Genomic DNA, 17815 nt, shown 5'->3' with positions numbered 1-17815 from the left:
CATTGGTTGCCATTGTATACCAAACACAGTTCACATGTTTCAATTCACAGCATAAAGTTTTGTTATTCTTTTAAAATACATAATGGAATTTTGTATACTGCCACATTAGACGCAGGTGGAGGCTATTAAATAACATCACTGACCACGAAGACCGAAGTGTGTAAAGAACAGCCTAGACCACCCTAAGTTATTATTTAATTAAATTGGAAAAAAAAAAATAAAAAAAAAGGTCTCATATGTTCTGCTTGCAATTCTTCTATTGGAAATAGTGCAATAACAAATGGACCAAGTCCACAAAGCAAACGAGCCCAACTGCAATTTCTGAATATCATTCCATGTCATAATACTTTACATTACAGGAAGCAGATATAGTACAATGGAAAACATGAGATCAGGAATAACCTGAGAAACTAAGAAATTTCACTACATACAATTACCACAGAGACCAATCAAGCAAGGTGAGTCCAGCTACAAATCAGAATCTTCCATCCTACACCTGACAGGAATTAGCAACTCACAAACATTAAGCAATAGCAACTGGTGAATGATCAGGCCTCAGCATTAAGGGTGATGCATATGAGAAAACAGACTACAATTCCACTGACTCTGCCCTACACAGGCTTAATGTGCTAAGAAGCTAGAAGGAACAAAAGCCTGAAGGGCTCTACAACTAGATATTCTTTTAGCATCACTAAGGTAACGATGATACATACCCTGCACCTCCAGAGTTGAGTTCTATGCTAATAGGATGGATAGGTGACCGGATGTCTGGCACCTGGGCGACTAACATTGTTCAACATAGCCCCCAAAACACGCCTACTATACTCATAATTGCCATTGCAGAGCCCCCTACTTATTAACCCGTCAGCAGATGCTGTAACATCAAAAAGTTACTAAGGTATGAGATCAATAGCCGTAATAAAATTAGTTTTGGCAATTGCAGAAGAAATCTAAGGAAATCAGTCACACCTTGGGGATAAGCAGGAGAAATAGAATGGGTGACACCAGCGACCCTGCCGTTAATTAATGGCTGTGTTGGTGTTACTGGATTTGCTCGAGACACATCTGCATCTCGAGCATGCACAGAATGCATTGGCAATGGTGTTTGTAAAGGAGAAATTGGTTTATGTGTTACTGGAGAGATGGTGTTTTGCAAGGCCTTGTCTTGGCCAGAAATCTGTTCAAATTGAAAAAGTTAGGACAAACTGGCATAACACAGTGTCATAATAAAATGCCTAGAGGCAATTGACCATCCAAATCAAATCATAAAAATTTGCATCTTCAGAGCATATTCAATACATTATCAACATTGTTTTTTTTGTTGCTATGTGAGAATACCAATTTTAGAATTGATAAAGGAATGAAATGCAAATAACTTTTCTAATGATCTAATAACTTCTGATTACGTAAAGATACACACAAAATGACTAGGTACCTATAGATGCTGAGTAATGCGCGCGCGCGCGCCCACACACACACACACACACACACACACAAAAAAAACCAATAAGACTCCATTGAATAAAAAAATTGCAAACATTTTTACCATTAGTTCATAAAAATCATTTTTATCTCTACTAACTGATGAATTATGCTATGATCCTTTTAATTAAATGGTAATGAATGACTGCATAAAGCTAATTTGGGACACTAGTCCCTAGATTTCTACCATGATTAGATTCACCTAGAGAACCTACAAGCTGTGGCAGATTGCTAAATCACTAAGGATGATGACAGAAGGAGGGGAGAAGGATTGGAAGGGAGAGGGAAAACAAACACGCACCGCAAATTTAAGAGTTTTATTATTTAGACGAACAAGTCCTGAAAAAAGCTTAACAGCATACTCCGCGATCTCCTCTGTTTCATATTCCGCAAAAGCATAGCCCTTGTGACGGTTAGTTTCCTTATCCCGAGGTATATATAGGTCTACTACACGGCCTACCTGAATAAGAATCTCATACAATACTTTCTCGCTGATCTTTTCATCCAAATTACCTATTAAAAAAACAGATAATTAATACAACAACAAAGCCCTTCCAGGAGTTAATAAAACTGTTTAACTACACTAGTTTCTTGCATAAAAAAACAAAAAAAAAACTTTTCAGAAGAACATAATTAACTTAATAACATCAAATGTGAGAGGCAGAGACAATTTGCAAAATAAAAACCAACTCATAAATAGAATGAACTTACAAAGTATATTTTCAGCTCGTTAATAACATAAACAAATGACTAAAGCACAGAAATTTGATAAGCAAATCCAAAATAAGGACACAATCATATAATAACAATGAAAGCATATAAAAAAGGTAATGTAAATCATTGTGGACATACTTGCCATCTTAGCTCCAGAGCCAGTTTATTTGTTCATAAAAGCACTGGGTACCAACATAGTACCAAATTGCTCACAAAACAAGCTCAAGGTAGAATTGAAACAATGATGAAGAAAAGGGGAAAGAAAATAATAAAACTGAAAGTCATTATAGAACCACCATTACACAAGGTGAGGAAGCAAGACTAAGTCCAAGTAATGAGAAAAGGGGAAACAGCACCCTTAGACAAACTCAAGGAGCATCTATATAGAAGATCTAAGAAGCACAAAAAAAAAAAAAAAAAAAAAAGAAGAAGAAGAAGAAGAAGAAGAAGAAGAAGAAGAAGAAGAAGAAGAAGAAGAAGACATAAAATCATATAGGACAAAAATAACGGCAAATCTTGTGTTTGGTACTGTTACTTTGATTTAAATTATAAATCAAGCTGAAAGTACTTAAAATCATGTTGAAATGGCTAAAGGGTATAAGCATTAAAAACCTTGCAAGAATTAAACTACTTGAAAGAATGCAGCTGTCATACCCAAGGTGAAAAATCCCTATGGCCACACAGGAAACAAGAAATCACATATGCAGCTACACTAAGACACTGCTAACCAAAGAAACAACAAAACATTCTACTAAAAGAAAGCAAACTCACTATCAATGCGACAATTGTAAAGGCCTAAAGCTGCCTTCAAATTACAGTATAGCAAGAAACATTATTCCATAAAATTACCAGAAGCCTCCGCCCACAGAAGTCTGACAACAAAATATGAGCTTCGATCCAACAACTACCAAATATGCATTTCATATTAATCTAGAGGCAAATGCAATTAAAAAAGCAATTACGATATCCTCAGAGGATAAGAACATCAGATACAAAAGCAACTTCATATCTGTTTTTCTGTAGATGACAGAACCCAAAATAAACCCAGAAGAATATTAAAAATGGACATGCAATCTTTGTTGAATAACTTCAACTAGTAATCTTTGTCCCCTGGACCCTTCCGTTTAGCCATAACTACCAAATCAACATTTCCATGACACTCAGAAACGGCCCAATGAGACATGTCAAAGTCAAAGGCAATGATAGCACATAAAGTTAAAAAAGCAAAACAAAATGTTTCAAATAATTATAAACTGGGCACTTTGTGTCATAATTTTTTAACAAATCAATGAGATAATGATCTGATGGCAACTAAATAACAAATGAAGGTGCATGTGCTCAGACTCTGAGGACATTACAATTCATGAAAGATTAATAATAAGGTTTCAAGGTGATTTATAAAAATATGGACCACTTCAATCCCTCTTGTCAAAATAATACAATATTTCCTCCGCAATATTCGCGTAAGATGCAATTCCAACAAGCCATGGAACGATCAAGACATGGAAAGACCGACAAAGAATCTTTCCCAAACTGTCGTTAGGATCACCTCACAAGATGCACCCTAACCCAAGCAATTTCAAATAAACCCTCTCTAAGGACTCAAGAAATCAACAAAATAAAAACCTTTCGGAGATAATTCGGAATTTCCATGTCCAAGAAAACAACAAATCTATGCCCTCACGTCAATATAGGCATCAAAAGTTAATGCATCACAACCAGATCTAGCAACAATTTCACACCAGAAATTAATAAAAACCCTAAAAATATCATCCAATCCTCTAACCACTCCATTACCAAGCGAAAGTCATATGTTATATAACTAATCGTTAGCAAAGAACTCCCCCTATTGCTTATCTACATCTAATCGGATATAAAGGATAAAGAAAACAAACAAGAAACAAAAACGATCTTCCAATCTATCAAACAAAACACAACAAGAGAACAAAACATAAAGATCGTAGAAGAAATCTTTCGAAAGCGTACCAACATAAACCGTGCAAGATGGATTCCGAGCCATGGGCCTCGAATCCAAGAAATCCCTCCAAGGATTCACGCCTCCGCCGCAATCACCACCGTGTGGATCGATAAATCAAAATGGAAATCCACGTCCAATTCGATGCAGAGAGATGAAAAAAAACCCTAAACGAAGGAGGAAGACACCGGCCAAGAAAACCTTATCGAGAACCTTCGAAGGAATAGACGCCTCTTGGGGCGAAGGGATCCGTCTTAAATAGAACTGCCGTCACCGACATAAGCGGTGTGTTATCCGACTCCGTGGCCGATTCGGACACTTCGAAAGAATCTGAACCGTTCATACTGAAATCACCCGTACGGAAGCCTCTCATCCTTTTGATCTTCGTGTTCCACCAGAACTTTCAAATTGAGGAGAGTGGAAAGAAAAGTCTCTGGCAAAAGTTATTAGCGTAGGATTTTCTATGCGGGTGATCCATCTATTTTCAGTTTTTTGATAGAAATATCAGACGGATGGCTTTGCTCACGCATGATAATTTTATGCGTTAATTATAGTTTTAAGAGTGGGACATCGTCTTTTCTTAAAAAAATGATGAGATATCATCATTTTCCGTTTGTTTTCTCCGTTAGTCAAAAGAGAGGGGTGACCGGTCAAAAGCGGTGAACTACGGTTTTATTGTGGTTATCGTTAGGCGGAAAAAGGTCCAGATGGTCCACAGGTCCACAGCTGGAAGGAGGTAGAAGATTATTTATTTTAAGTTTCTTACTTAAAAACTAGTGGACAGAAGATATCAATTTGAAAGTCATATTTAACTAAAACCGAATTCTTTATCGGAATCTTTCTCATGTTCTAAGTACTACTGTTTATTGTCCACTAATGATTAGCATACAGTTTATCGGAGAAAGTGGAAGCTGGGGATTGATGCCTATTTGATGGGATCGGTATTGTTAGAATCAATTAGGCCTCTTGTGACATCTCAATCTAAAATGCTAAAAATTTATTAATTTTAAAATATTAAAAAAAAATTTAGATCAGCGCATGTTCTACACTTATTTAAAATATCAAATGAAATAAAAAAATTTCGAAAAAATTTCGTTTCCAACTCCACATGAGAGTCTGAGTTTCTTTCGAATCTAAACACCAAGGGAATCCTTAAAACCCAATTCCTCCTGCATTTAAACCAACTCTGGATTTCTTTCATCGTCACCTCCGAGCTTTGGTCCAAGGAACCGATCATCCATCGTTTTCTTACATTATTTTCATCTCAAACAAAGTTCGAATCCTCTTTCATCAGAAAAAAGATCACCGAAGTGTCACCGGAGTGAGGAATAAGGTTCTTACTCCTCTAATTAATCTTTCATTACATCTTCCTAGGCCCTAAGATGTTAGATTCCAGCTGGTTTATTACTTTATTTTTTCCAAAAGAATCAAACTTCATATTCCCCTATTTTCGGATCTGAAATTCGGCCATCTTCATTGGTTCCGACAGTCGGCACCACTGGCTTTGGTTGACAAAGCATTCAGCCAATCCTGAATTTTTCTTGAACAGTCAAACTATACTTTTGCTATTTTTTTATATCTTGTTCTTGATCTTCCGACATCCTTTGTCATTGCTGGTCACCGAACCAAGGTTCATGAGTCTTGCCACTATGCTTGTCTTCCGACCATAGAAAGCACCAGCTGGAGGACTCTCTTATGTCAAGAACCAAGAGAATCAAAGGATCTCCTATTCCGTGAAAGAAGAGAGGAAGAAGAAGAGGACGCAAGTCCTTTCTTTCAGGAAGAAAGAAGAAAAAAAGAAAGAAAAAGAAAAGAAGAAAGAGAAAATTTCTCTCTCCCTTCTTCAAGTTTGAATCCCTAATTTCTCTCTAGAAATTCAAATTTTTCTCTCTAAATTTTTCTCTCTCTATAATTGATCCAAAAAAAAAATTTCTTTCAATGATCTAGCCTGATTCAAATAAAGAAAGTCCTGATTTATGATCATCAGACTGTATGCCATCATCCACTTTGGCTAGATTAAATTCTTTCATATTTGATTATCCGTGATTACCTCAACAGTAGTATATAAAGTATTAGTCATTCAAAAAATTTCGAAAAAATATCAGTACGAGGGTCTTAAATTTATGCAAGACTATATGGTTGTAGCTGTAGATGATTTTTTTTTATGCACATTGCTCAAATACTCCACATTTCACCAAGATTACTTGGTGATAACAAGCTTTAATTACCTCATTCATGACAATTCATCATGTTTGCAGCTGCGCCATGGCACCGGTGGTGGTATAGATACCAAGAAGGAAACTCAAGGAAAAAGTAGGAGTGAAAAAGCCCTTCACTTGAAGTCTTGGCTTCTGATCTATGCCAATATGATTTGCTTCTGGCCAATGTATAAGTACATTGACAGAATTTAGTGTCTCTTTCACCACTCTTATTGTATAAAATTTTCTTATAATTAGTTTTCCTTTACTTCTCCTCTCTCTTTTGCCTTTTTATCCTGGATAAAAAGGCAACGAGAATTAAGATTTAAACAAATGATCAAATGTTAAATATTACTTATATATGTTAAATGTGGTTATTCATTTGTAATGATTTTCTAAGAACAAGTAGTGTGTTTACATTTTAGTCAAGAACAGGTTTGTCCAAATTTGAGCAATGAAGTATTGGAGCATTGAGGTGTGTGACCTCATCCTTTTTGCGAGGTGCACTAGAGATTGAACGATGAATAGGCTTTCTTTAGAGATAAAATAGTAGTTAAAGATGGTAGGGCAAGTAGCTTTCAGAGAAATATATATATATTGCAGACCATCCCTTCTCTTCTCAGTTCCCTAAGATGTCAAGATTAGCTACTAATGTTAGTTGCCTGGTTGCGAAGATTAAAGGTTTTAATTGGTTTGTTATCAATAATGAGATCCTAGTAGAGGATTTGAAGTGGAGCAAGATAGCTCTAATTGTTGCTCTTGTTGTGGCATGCATGAAGAAAGTATGGGTCATTTGTTTTTATCCTGTGTCTGTGTTACATCTATTTAGAAGAATTTTGGGCATGGATTGAATAAAAAACTTTTTTGGTTAGAATGGAGGATTTGTGGGTGGATTAGAGAAATTCTCGATGGAAGAAGAAAGGGCATTGTAGGATACTGTGTCAACTAGCATTATTTGAGGAATATGGCTTGAAAGGAATGCAAGTACTTCAGAACAAACTGACCTGCAGATTATAAGGTGAGTGGAATTATGGTTAAAAGGCAGGTTCAAGGTTGCCAATCCCATATATTAGAAGTTAGCTCTAAGACTGTTTGGAAGATAAGAATTTTCTTGTTTTAAGTTCTTTTAATTAGGACATAAGTATGGCTTAAACCATAGAAAATTTATTCAAAGGTCAAGGAATTAACATGAAATTTTTAAGGAAAAATTATAAAAGAAAGAAGAGCAAAAAAAAAAGGAAGACAGAATAGAGGAAAGCAAATAGGAATCATAATAAAAAAGAATGAAAGAAAATTTAAAGATTAAGAAAAAGAGAGAAGTTAAGGATGCAGCCACACTCATAATGGAACAGCGAAAGAGTGACATGAGTGTTATATCAGAGAAAGAAATTTTCAAAGCTAGGGTTTTGTCTCTCCTTTCTCCGAAGGGGGTTTTGCCATCGGATCAGATCCACAGGGATCGGGATCCTCAGGAGCATGGCAATGGAGTATCAAATCATTCGGCTAATGGCTCAAACTCAAAGGAGAAAAGAGAGTGGGCTCTCCATCCTCTAGTCCGGTGTCAGACAAATTTGTGGAGACCACCCTGAGTTCGGGTCATTCTTAGGCTCAAGTGGTCCAAGGCCATAGCCAATTCCATTGGGAGATGCCCAACCTACCACCAATGACAATGTTGGAGGCTTGATCTTTAGGGATGGTCATCTTTTCAGAGGAAAAAATCCAATGAACATCAAAGAAGTGGAGAGTGGCGGTGGTTAGTAAGTTTCTTGGGCGGGACTTCCTCTTGGTTTTGTCCTAAAAGAGATGAAAAATTGCTGGCAAATGGAGGATGATTTTCAGGTAAGCCCTTTATCTGAAGGATTTCTTTTATTTTGCTTACCATCAGAGGAATCAGGTCCTTAGACGTTGGCTGGATAGATTTTAGCTATAGAAAGCTGGAGACCCAATTTCAAATCTTCTAAGGATGCTATCCAGATGGTTAACATCTGACTTCATCTTCTTGACCTGTCGTTAGAGGTTTGGGAGAAGGACATAATTTTAAAGATTGCAGCTAGGACTGAAATCCTAAGTTTCTGGATCCTTAGATTGCTAGTTCCACTCGGCTAGGTTTTGCTAGGATATGTATATAGTTGGATCTCTCTAAACCTATATGCCCCGGTACTAAGATTCTTATAAAAGATCAAGTAGTTTGTCAGGAGTTCGCCTACGAAGATTTGCCAGATATTTGCTACTATTGTGGTAGAATTGGAACCACCATAGAGAAGTGCTCCAAATGTAGTAATGAGCCACAGTCTCATGATTCCATGATCTATGGGCCTTGGATTAGGGCTGCTCGGATACCTATTGGACCATCCACTCAGAGTAATGGCTCAAAATCTTCTAATTTTCCTCCAGTGGCTACTACCTCAAACAATCTTTCGATTACTCCTAAGAAAGTAGCTGCCAAGACTTCCCCAAAGACCAGTGTACAGTCTATGGTTCCTGAGAATAATCTTGCTGGTTCACGATTTAAACCACTGGCTATTAAAGAGGACCATTTGCCCTTGAGGATAATGCCTATGGAGGTGCTCCAATCAGGGTCTTTGACCTCTATAAGTGCCAATGGTCCTACTCTAAAGGATAAATGGAAAAGTTCTCCAACTCACACTCCTCCCATGATCAAATCCTTAAGCTCTGTTTTTCCTCCCTAATCAAAGGTTATTATTCAAGAAGAGTAGCTGAGGAATGATTCCCAATCAACTGATTCTAAGACCCTTGTTTTGTACTTCAAAGGCTCAGGAAAAAGGAGGTTTGGTGGCCAGTGGTGATCAACCCCAATAGACTGGATGGGTTATCACTGGATGCCACCCATAAGCCTAGTCCTCAGGATGTGAATGTGATAAAATTTGGGTCGGGTTCAGTTGACCATGCTAACTTGGTTAATCAAGTATTGTAGGTATTGCAATCTCAACTTTTCACTTCTACCAGTGACACTCAAGCAAAGACTTCTTCTTCGGTGGCTCTCGAAGTGTTGATAAAGATCATTCATCTTCATCTCCAACTCAATGAAAGTACTAATGTGGAACTACAGGAGGGCTACCAAGCCCTCATTTTGTAAATGTTCTAAGCTATTATATATTAAATAAATATAGATCAGATATTTGTGGCTTTGTTGAAATAAGGCTAGAGCTGAATTCTTTCTCTCAAATTCAGCATTTGTTTGGTCCATATTGGGATGTATATATTATTCCATTTGAGGGTCTATCGGGGGTATGATTGTTATATGGCGTAAAGAGTTTGGGCATATCACTTTTCTCCATGTTGATCGATAGATATGTTTTGGCATAATCTCTTCTTTTGATTCTTCATCCTGGATTTTGGGGCTAGTGTATGTGAGTAATAATGGTTTGGTTCACTATTTCCTTTGGCAAATGACCTCTCATGTGCTCTCTCTAGCCATGCCTACTCTTCTATTGGGGGATTTCAATAGCATTATGCATTCTAATGATGAACTAGGAGGCAAACCTTTCTCTTTAGACCGTGAAATCTGGAGTTTCAGAATTTTGTTTCTTCTAATGGTTTAATTGATCTTGGGTTTGTTGGTCTAAATTTCACTTAATGCAATAATCAAAAAAGGTTGGTGAGAGTTTGGAAATGAATTGATCGAGGATTTGTGTCAGCGAATTGGCTTGACTTGTTCTCCAATTCTGTTATGTACCATCTTATGAGGTTTGCATCTGATCACTGCCTCTTACTTCCTTTGATCTAGACTTGTACTCAGAGCTTTAGGACACCTTTTAGATACTTCAAATTTTGGAAGTGCTATCCAAATTTTCAGCAGCTTGTCCATAAATATTGATGGGGTAACAAAGAATTAGCTTTATGGAGTGACTCTCTTCCCTCCTCCCGAAACTAAGCAGGAAGCTTGCGCAATGGAGCAAATTTAAAGTTTATAATCTATTCAAGAAAGGCGAAGATCTATACAACCAAATACTATATCTACAGAATTTAGAATCCAAGTAGGGGCTCTATCACACAATGATCATGTACAGCTTCTTCATCTTCTTCAAGAGTATAATTGAATTATTTCTATGTAAGAATGTTATTGGCGCTAGAAATCTCGTATCCAATGGCTGAAGAAAGGAGATACTAATACCAAGTTTTTTCATCATAACACTATCCTCTGTAATAGGCATAATCGGATATCTACTCTTAAATCTGAAACTGGACAGTGGCATTATGAGGAATCACAGATCCGAGACATTTTGCAGCGACACTTTCAAGCTCAGTGCAACCTTGTGCATATGATTGAGGATATTTGGCTCCCTCAAATCATCACTATCAAATCTCCATGCCAACAACAAAATCTTATTGCATCGATTATCGAGGATGAGATACTAGCTACTCTACAATCTATGAACCCAGATAAAGCCCCTGGTCTAGATGGTTTTTCAGCCTCTTTCTTTTAAGATTTTTGGCATATGGTAGGCAATGATGTCATCATGGCGATTCTTACTTTGTTCCAAACTTCTACTATGCCATCTACATGGAAAAATATATTCCTAGTTCTCATTCTTAAAATTCAGCACCTATCAGGCCCATCTGATTTTCGTCCTATAAGTCTTTGTAATACAGTTTATAAGTTAGTGGTAGGGATCTTGTTGAATTGGATGAAGCCTTTGATGAATGACTTGATTTCTTTTAGTCAAGATGCTTTTATTGGGGTCGATCCATCATGGAGAATATATTAATTACTCAAGAAATCATACACTCTTTAGGGTGGGCCCCTCCATCATAGGGGATTCTAATAAATAAAGTGAATATAGAAAAAATATAATCGGGTGCAATGGGCTTTTCTTTTAAAGGTGCTTAAGCAATTTAAATTTTCTAACCAATTTATCAGTTGGATGCAGCTTGTGTGCTTAGCCCACAATATGCTCTTCTGATTAATAGTGTCCCTACTGATTGGTTCGCTGCCACATGTGGTCTAAGGCAGGGTAGTCCATTATCTCCATATCTTTTTCTTCTTTGCTCAGAGATATCTTTTCTAACCTTGCATGCGGTAGAGTTGGGCATCGAGCTGGGCCGCTCATGGGCCGGCTCGATCCGACATGAACTAGGCCATGCCTAGCATGGCCCGCCAAGCACTGTAGCGGGCCCTGCTATGGCACGGCTCAATTCTAGAGGCCAGACTAGGCTAGGGGTTTGGTGGCCTACAGCCCAGGCCTGGCACGACCCTTCAGGACCTGGGCTGGCATAACCTGACGGGTTAGGCACGACACGACATGTGCCCAGGCCCGGCATGGCCCATGTGCCACCCCATATGGGCCGTGCCATGGCACGGCCCATTTGGCACGGTACATTTTTAAAATTTTTATTTTAAAAAATAATTTTTATAAAATAAAACAGATTGGGGGATAAATAAAAAAAAGATAGGAGATATTTAATTTTTTTTTGTAAAAATAAAAATCATCTTGTAATGGTGGAGGGTTTGACATAAACCCCTACTAGTTTATTAATATAAATCAAAATTATACAAAATAGAAAAGAGGGCTAGGCCTGATCTCCAGAATACAATGAGAGCAAGAAAAAAATAAAGGTAACTGACCTCCATAAATAAAAAATAAAAATATATAATTTTAAAATATTAAGAATTAAAAATAAATCTTACTAATTATCTGTTATGTTTATGTCATCCTCATTATCAGATCTAGTATCATATCCTCTTTTATCCTAAAGCCTTGCCTCCGTATCCGGTCAAACTTTGAAGCAGAGCAACATCTCAATTGTCTTGCCCATCATCCTGCTTTTCTTTTCATCCAGAACATACTGACCTGCACTAAAAGCTGATTTCGATGCTACTGTAGATATCGACACAGCTAAAATATCACATGCAATTGCAGATATAATAAGATATTGATTATTTATACTCTTTCATCAGGCCAACACATCAAGATTTTCTATTTAATTTTTATCTAATGCAGAAGAGATTTCATTTCGTAAATAAAATTTTAATTCATTGCTTAAAGATGAAGAAAATGTATGTAAATATCTCCTATGTATAAAGAATGAGAAAATAGATAATGAACGAAAGGTACTAGAAGTAGATTGTGAAGATGATGTGGATTGTCTAGATTTATGAATCTTTTCATCATGTAATGCAAAAATATTATAAAGTAGCTGAGTTATCTCAGCTTTAGATGCTTCAGAATCATAATTCATATATTTATCAATTTCATCAAGTAAAATATATACGTCATTTAATTTGATCTCTGGATCAAATATAACAGCTAAGTTATACATGGGACATACCATGTTCCAATACTAATTTTATTTATTTTTTATTTTATAAATAATAGATATTAAAATATGATCATATCTATATTATGCAAATTGACCATAAATTATATATACTTGTTGTAAAAATGCACAAGAGGTTGAAAAATAAACATCAGAAAGAGTATTTGTAGCATTATAAAAACTAACTAAAAAATCTTTTAAAATTTTATTTTTTTACAATCATTTTAGTCAAAATAAAGCCTAATCCATGATTATTTATATATTATTTAATAAATTTTTATATGGATATGCATCATAGATCATTATATATGTAGAGTTCTAATGGATAACTATATCAAGCTTAAATTTTTTGAAATATTTATCATGATCTCGATATAATTATTTAAATTCTTATAATCGTGCTCTTAAAGCATGAATAAAAGATACTATATTTTTAATTTTTGTAATTATATCTTAAACTATGCCCATTCTAGTTGGAACAGAAAGATTTAAAATATGACATGCACATCTAATATGAAATAATTTTTTATTAAAAATAGAATGAAAAGAGTCTTTGAATGGACAGCTATATTATTATTAGATGCATTATCAAATATAACAGACATAATTCTATTACTAATACTATATGTAACTGCAGTTTGATAAATTACATTGAAAATTTGTTGGCCAGAATGGGGATAATCAAAAAAATAAAAAGCAAAAATATACTTATTTAATTATCAATCACACTACAAGAATCTAGACTATTAGCGATGGCTAGTTGCCATCACTAATAATCTGCTTGCTGTCGCTAATAATTGTGTCGTCGCTAATTCCATCGTAACAGCTAATCTGAAAAATTTTGATCGCTAAATATCCTTATTAGCGATGAAAATTCGAGCCGTCGCTAATAAGGCTATTAGTGATGACTTTAGTGATGAAAAAATTTTACCACTAATTATTTTTTAATTTTTAAATTAAATTTTAATTTTTTTAAAAAAATATTAATTATGATATTTTTGTGGCTAATACCATCGTTAATAATTATTAACGATCAATAATACAGTCACTAATGCTGTCTCTAATTTATTTTTAATTTTTAAATTAAATAAAAAAATTAAAAAAATATTAGCAACAACATTGTCATCCATAATACCGTCTCTAATAAGTATTAGCAACAGCATATCCGTCGCTAATACCATCACTAATAATTAATTTTATTTTTTTAAATTAATAATATTTTTTAAAATCTATTGTAATTAATAATAATAAATTATGGTTCCTCATATCTATTATAATTAAAATCTAAAGATAATATGACAATCAAAATTAAAAACTAATTATATTATATTAAAAATATAAATTATATAATTTTTTTACAAGCAGTATCAAAAAAATATAATATATCAAAAAAATCAGATTCAATCCTCATTGTCATCCGCATACTCTTCTCCAGCAACTGATAGATGAGAGCCAGATGTCTCAGCATCCTATAACAAAAAAAGTAAAATAATATTAGTAGGTTTCGATATGGAGACGTATCTTTTGATATGGAGGCATATCTTTCGATACACTTCTTTAATTCTCAAACAGATTATTCCTACATATTTCATTCGATGATACGGAGTTATAGATACCCCTGACCTATCAATTGGATGGTTAGATTTAATTTTTAGCCCCTAGATCTTTTTTCCAAAATCAAACCTAAATATATGAAGTTTTTAAATATGAAAACCTAAAACAAGTAAAAAGATTTAGTAATATAATTATCTAATGTGATGGCTGGGATAACGAACCTAGCCAGTCATGTAGCTGTGGATCTCGGAGAAGCTTCATGATCGTATCGCGGATGACATCCAAAAAGCTCTAAGGTCATTGGCTCAGAACATTCGCATGACCTCCTTCATGTGCGCATTGCTCCAGGTCAGGGATGTCGAGGCATGTGAGGACACCGAAGGGTATCAAGCCGATGGAGGATTGAAGCTGTGATCGAATCCTATGAACTGACTCCTACTCATCCCCTGATAGTGCTGAGCCATCCCTCAAGGTTAAGGGAGGACTAAGAAGACAGATCATCGCCATACCTCTCAGCAACGTACACCATGTAATATGTCTGCACAGTTTAAAAATACATTAGTTCTAATATAAAAATCAGATCTTGTAATAACATAATTAGTAAATAAAGTTTAAAATTTTTACCATGATCTGTCGTGATGTAAAATCTAAATAATTACAAGTCCTCCTAGACTGATGTGTGACTCATCACAACTGCAACCAGTCTGATGATGACCCAGCTACCATGTCTAAATAAGTAAATAATAAAATTAAATTAATTAAAATATGTATATAAATTTTTTTACAATTCTAGTGAAGAGTTTTGGTATAGATTTCTTATCAGTCTGTCGGCCATAACATGTATACCGATTGAATCGTCCGTATGCCTGATCGAATCTTGTTAGGCGATTCAATTCTATCGGACCCTCTACCACCTACCAAAATACTCCTCGCTGCTCCACTAATTGCAGAGGGCTTGCCATATGTCCACCTATATCCAGTGATCCGTAAAGGATCTCTAGTCCAATGGTGACTGGGAACCAAAGTACTGGATGGCAGACTGCCTGAGGCTGTAGAGGCCATCTCGAAGCCTCCGTGTGGCCACCTCCTCGAAGGTCTGACGGCCAACCTCCTCATCCTGGAGAGTCTCAATTCGATAATACTCCTACAAGATAGAAGCAAGCATGTATTAATATGTAATTAAAATACCAACGTATCGAGAATTTAAAAATTAAACTAGTTTTGACTTATCAGAAATATCTCCTAGGCTGCATCACGAGCTCCCGACGGTCAACTTAAGAACTCGTTCACCGATCCCGACATCAATCGGCATATGATCCCAATAATAACATGAGATGTAGAAGACTCTCTAAATGTGCTGCAAAATTAATTTTGAAGAATATATATTAACTTTAAAATTACTAAATTTTAAACTTATTAATTGAGCATATAGTACTTACAAGTGGCTCTGGATATGGATGATCTCTCTATTTTCCGATCGAGTTGGAGGTACTGCGAGCCAGATGGATCCTCGATCATGGTGCTGTGTCTGAGAGCCAGCAGTCACTGTTGCGTATGACTGTGGGGTCACTAGTGACCTCCTGTCCTCGAGAGCTCTATCCTCAACTGGCATGACTCTGGTCTCTGAAAGACATAATGTATGCTCTCTAAAAATAAAAATAAATATATTCATAAAATTAATTATATAATTATGGATGGCAATACAAGATTTAAAATGATACAAGATAAGTAATTAAAATGATCGAAGAATTATATACTTAGCACTACTCATCGGTCTCTTCAGATGTTTGGTATCTTTCGAAATCTTCTTCCAATTCTTCCTCTTCTTCTATCTCTTCCTCTTCTTCTTCTTCCTCTTCTTCTCCTTCTCGGGGAGGATTGTCCTTTAAAACGATCTCAGTTAGATCTACCTCCTTATGTTGGCCATCTTCACGTAGGAGAATTTTTGGAGCATCCAATTCCACATCATTAAAGAATTGATGAACTCCTACTGTCTCATCCTCTTGAAAGTATTCTGGTAATTGGGGCTCTTCTTCTTCTTCGAGCGCGTAATGAATAGCTCAAGACTAAATTTTACATACAACCCATCAATCTTTTCTTCTTTTTTTTCTTGATGAAAAAAGAGTATAATACACTTGAGCAGCTTGTGCAGCTAGTACAAATGGCCCGTTGACATATGCAACAGAGACCAAAAAAATTTTGACAGTATTTTTTTTAGTTCTCCTATATAGGGAGAACAAAAGAAAAATACTGTTCGAAATTTTTTTCGAACCCTTAGTATACCATTTGATTACTGTAATGACCAATAGAATTACATATATTTTTCAAACTATGCATAGTGGACAATCAATTGACCAATGTACATAATTCTTTCACCCGCATAAAAATAAATAAATATACAGACACATTAGAATATGTACATCAATCAATTGATGGATCTATCGCTCCATGCAATGCAAATTTTATTAGAATTAACATATAATTAATGCTGTCCAACAGCTTCCATCGGCCTGAGCATATAGGGCACGTGAGAGGTAGATGCCTATAACCCGAGGCCCGGGCATGCGAGGCATGCTCCAGCCCCGTGTTTGCAATGTTGTCCGATACCTTTCCTCGGTCCGAACACTCTACATATTGAGATCCAAGTCCCGTGCATCTAATTAATTAATTAATTAAATATCTAATTAATTAATTAAATCAATATTTAATTAACTTTTAGTGATGACACTCATCGTCGCTAATATCGTCACTAATACTAGATAACATTAGCCATCGCTAATAACGTCGCTAATACTAACATTAGCCTGAGGGATGGGGTTGCGAGGCATGGGCCGCAAGGTCAGGACCGCGGGTTGGGGGTAGCAGGGCAGGGGCTGCGCAACCAGGCCAGTAGGGATGGGACCATGGGGAGGCCGGTGGGGCAAGGGCCGCAGGGTCTAGCCGGCAGGGTCAGGGCGATCGTGGGCAAGGTGGGGCCGGGGTGGGTGGCTTGGGGCCATGGTGTAGGAGGCACCGACAAGGTCGAGGCTCCCGGAAGGAGGATGCATGGGGAGCGGGGAATGCCAGAAAGGATGCACCGAGGAGGGTGGCCGTCGTCGGTCAAGAGGAGGCAAAGGTGAGGTGGGGAAAGCCAGGAAGGAGGAGAACGAGAGGGGATTCACGGGAAGGAGGAGAACAAGTGCAAAAAAAAATTTTCTTCTGACAGGCTGAAGGTTTATTTAGCAGGACTATTACCGACAGCAAGACGACCGTCAATAATATGGTCGGTAAAATATTATTTTATAAGCCAAGATATTAGCGACGGTAGTTTCCATCGCTAATACCGATTCATCATCGCTAATATTATTAAATTATTATTGAAATATTAAATTTTAATATTAATTCTTTTTTAAAATTTTTAAAATAATATTTTTTTAAAATTATTAACGATGGCATATTTCATCACTAATACTATTAAATTTTAATATTAATTTTTTTTCTCCTTGATCATTTTTTGGATGGTTAAAAATTATTATTGGGTTTTATTAAATTTTTATACTTAATTAATTTATGGATCAAGTTCTAATTAATTTAAATTAGATTTATATTAATTAGATGTAACTTAATTTGAACT

The 17815-nt window shown here is 36.0% G+C and overlaps 1 protein-coding gene across 2 annotated transcripts; it reads right to left on the bottom strand.

The window, feature by feature from the left end:
- Nucleotides 1-290: 290 nt before the first annotated feature.
- On the bottom strand, nt 291-4362 carry LOC105036282 (uncharacterized). 2 transcript variants are annotated; one of them, XM_010912053.4, is made up of 5 exons: nt 4183-4362; nt 1784-1995; nt 970-1177; nt 714-874; nt 291-496 (listed from the first exon to the last, which is right to left on the bottom strand). In XM_010912053.4, exons 1-4 carry the CDS (start codon nt 4214-4216, stop codon nt 741-743), a joined length of 588 nt encoding a protein of 195 aa, XP_010910355.1. In that variant the 5' UTR covers nt 4217-4362; the 3' UTR covers nt 291-496; nt 714-740. The 2 variants fall into 2 exon arrangements, with proteins under 2 accessions (XP_010910355.1, XP_010910349.1); XM_010912047.4 differs by having other exon boundaries at nt 291-874.
- Nucleotides 4363-17815: the final 13453 nt, after the last annotated feature.

This window comes from Elaeis guineensis, chromosome 1, assembly GCF_000442705.2.
Source record: "Elaeis guineensis isolate ETL-2024a chromosome 1, EG11, whole genome shotgun sequence".
In the NCBI taxonomy this organism is placed as follows: Eukaryota; Viridiplantae; Streptophyta; class Magnoliopsida; order Arecales; family Arecaceae; genus Elaeis; species Elaeis guineensis.
Note: the sequence above shows the minus strand (reverse complement) of the source record. Positions and strands in the feature narration are given on the sequence as shown.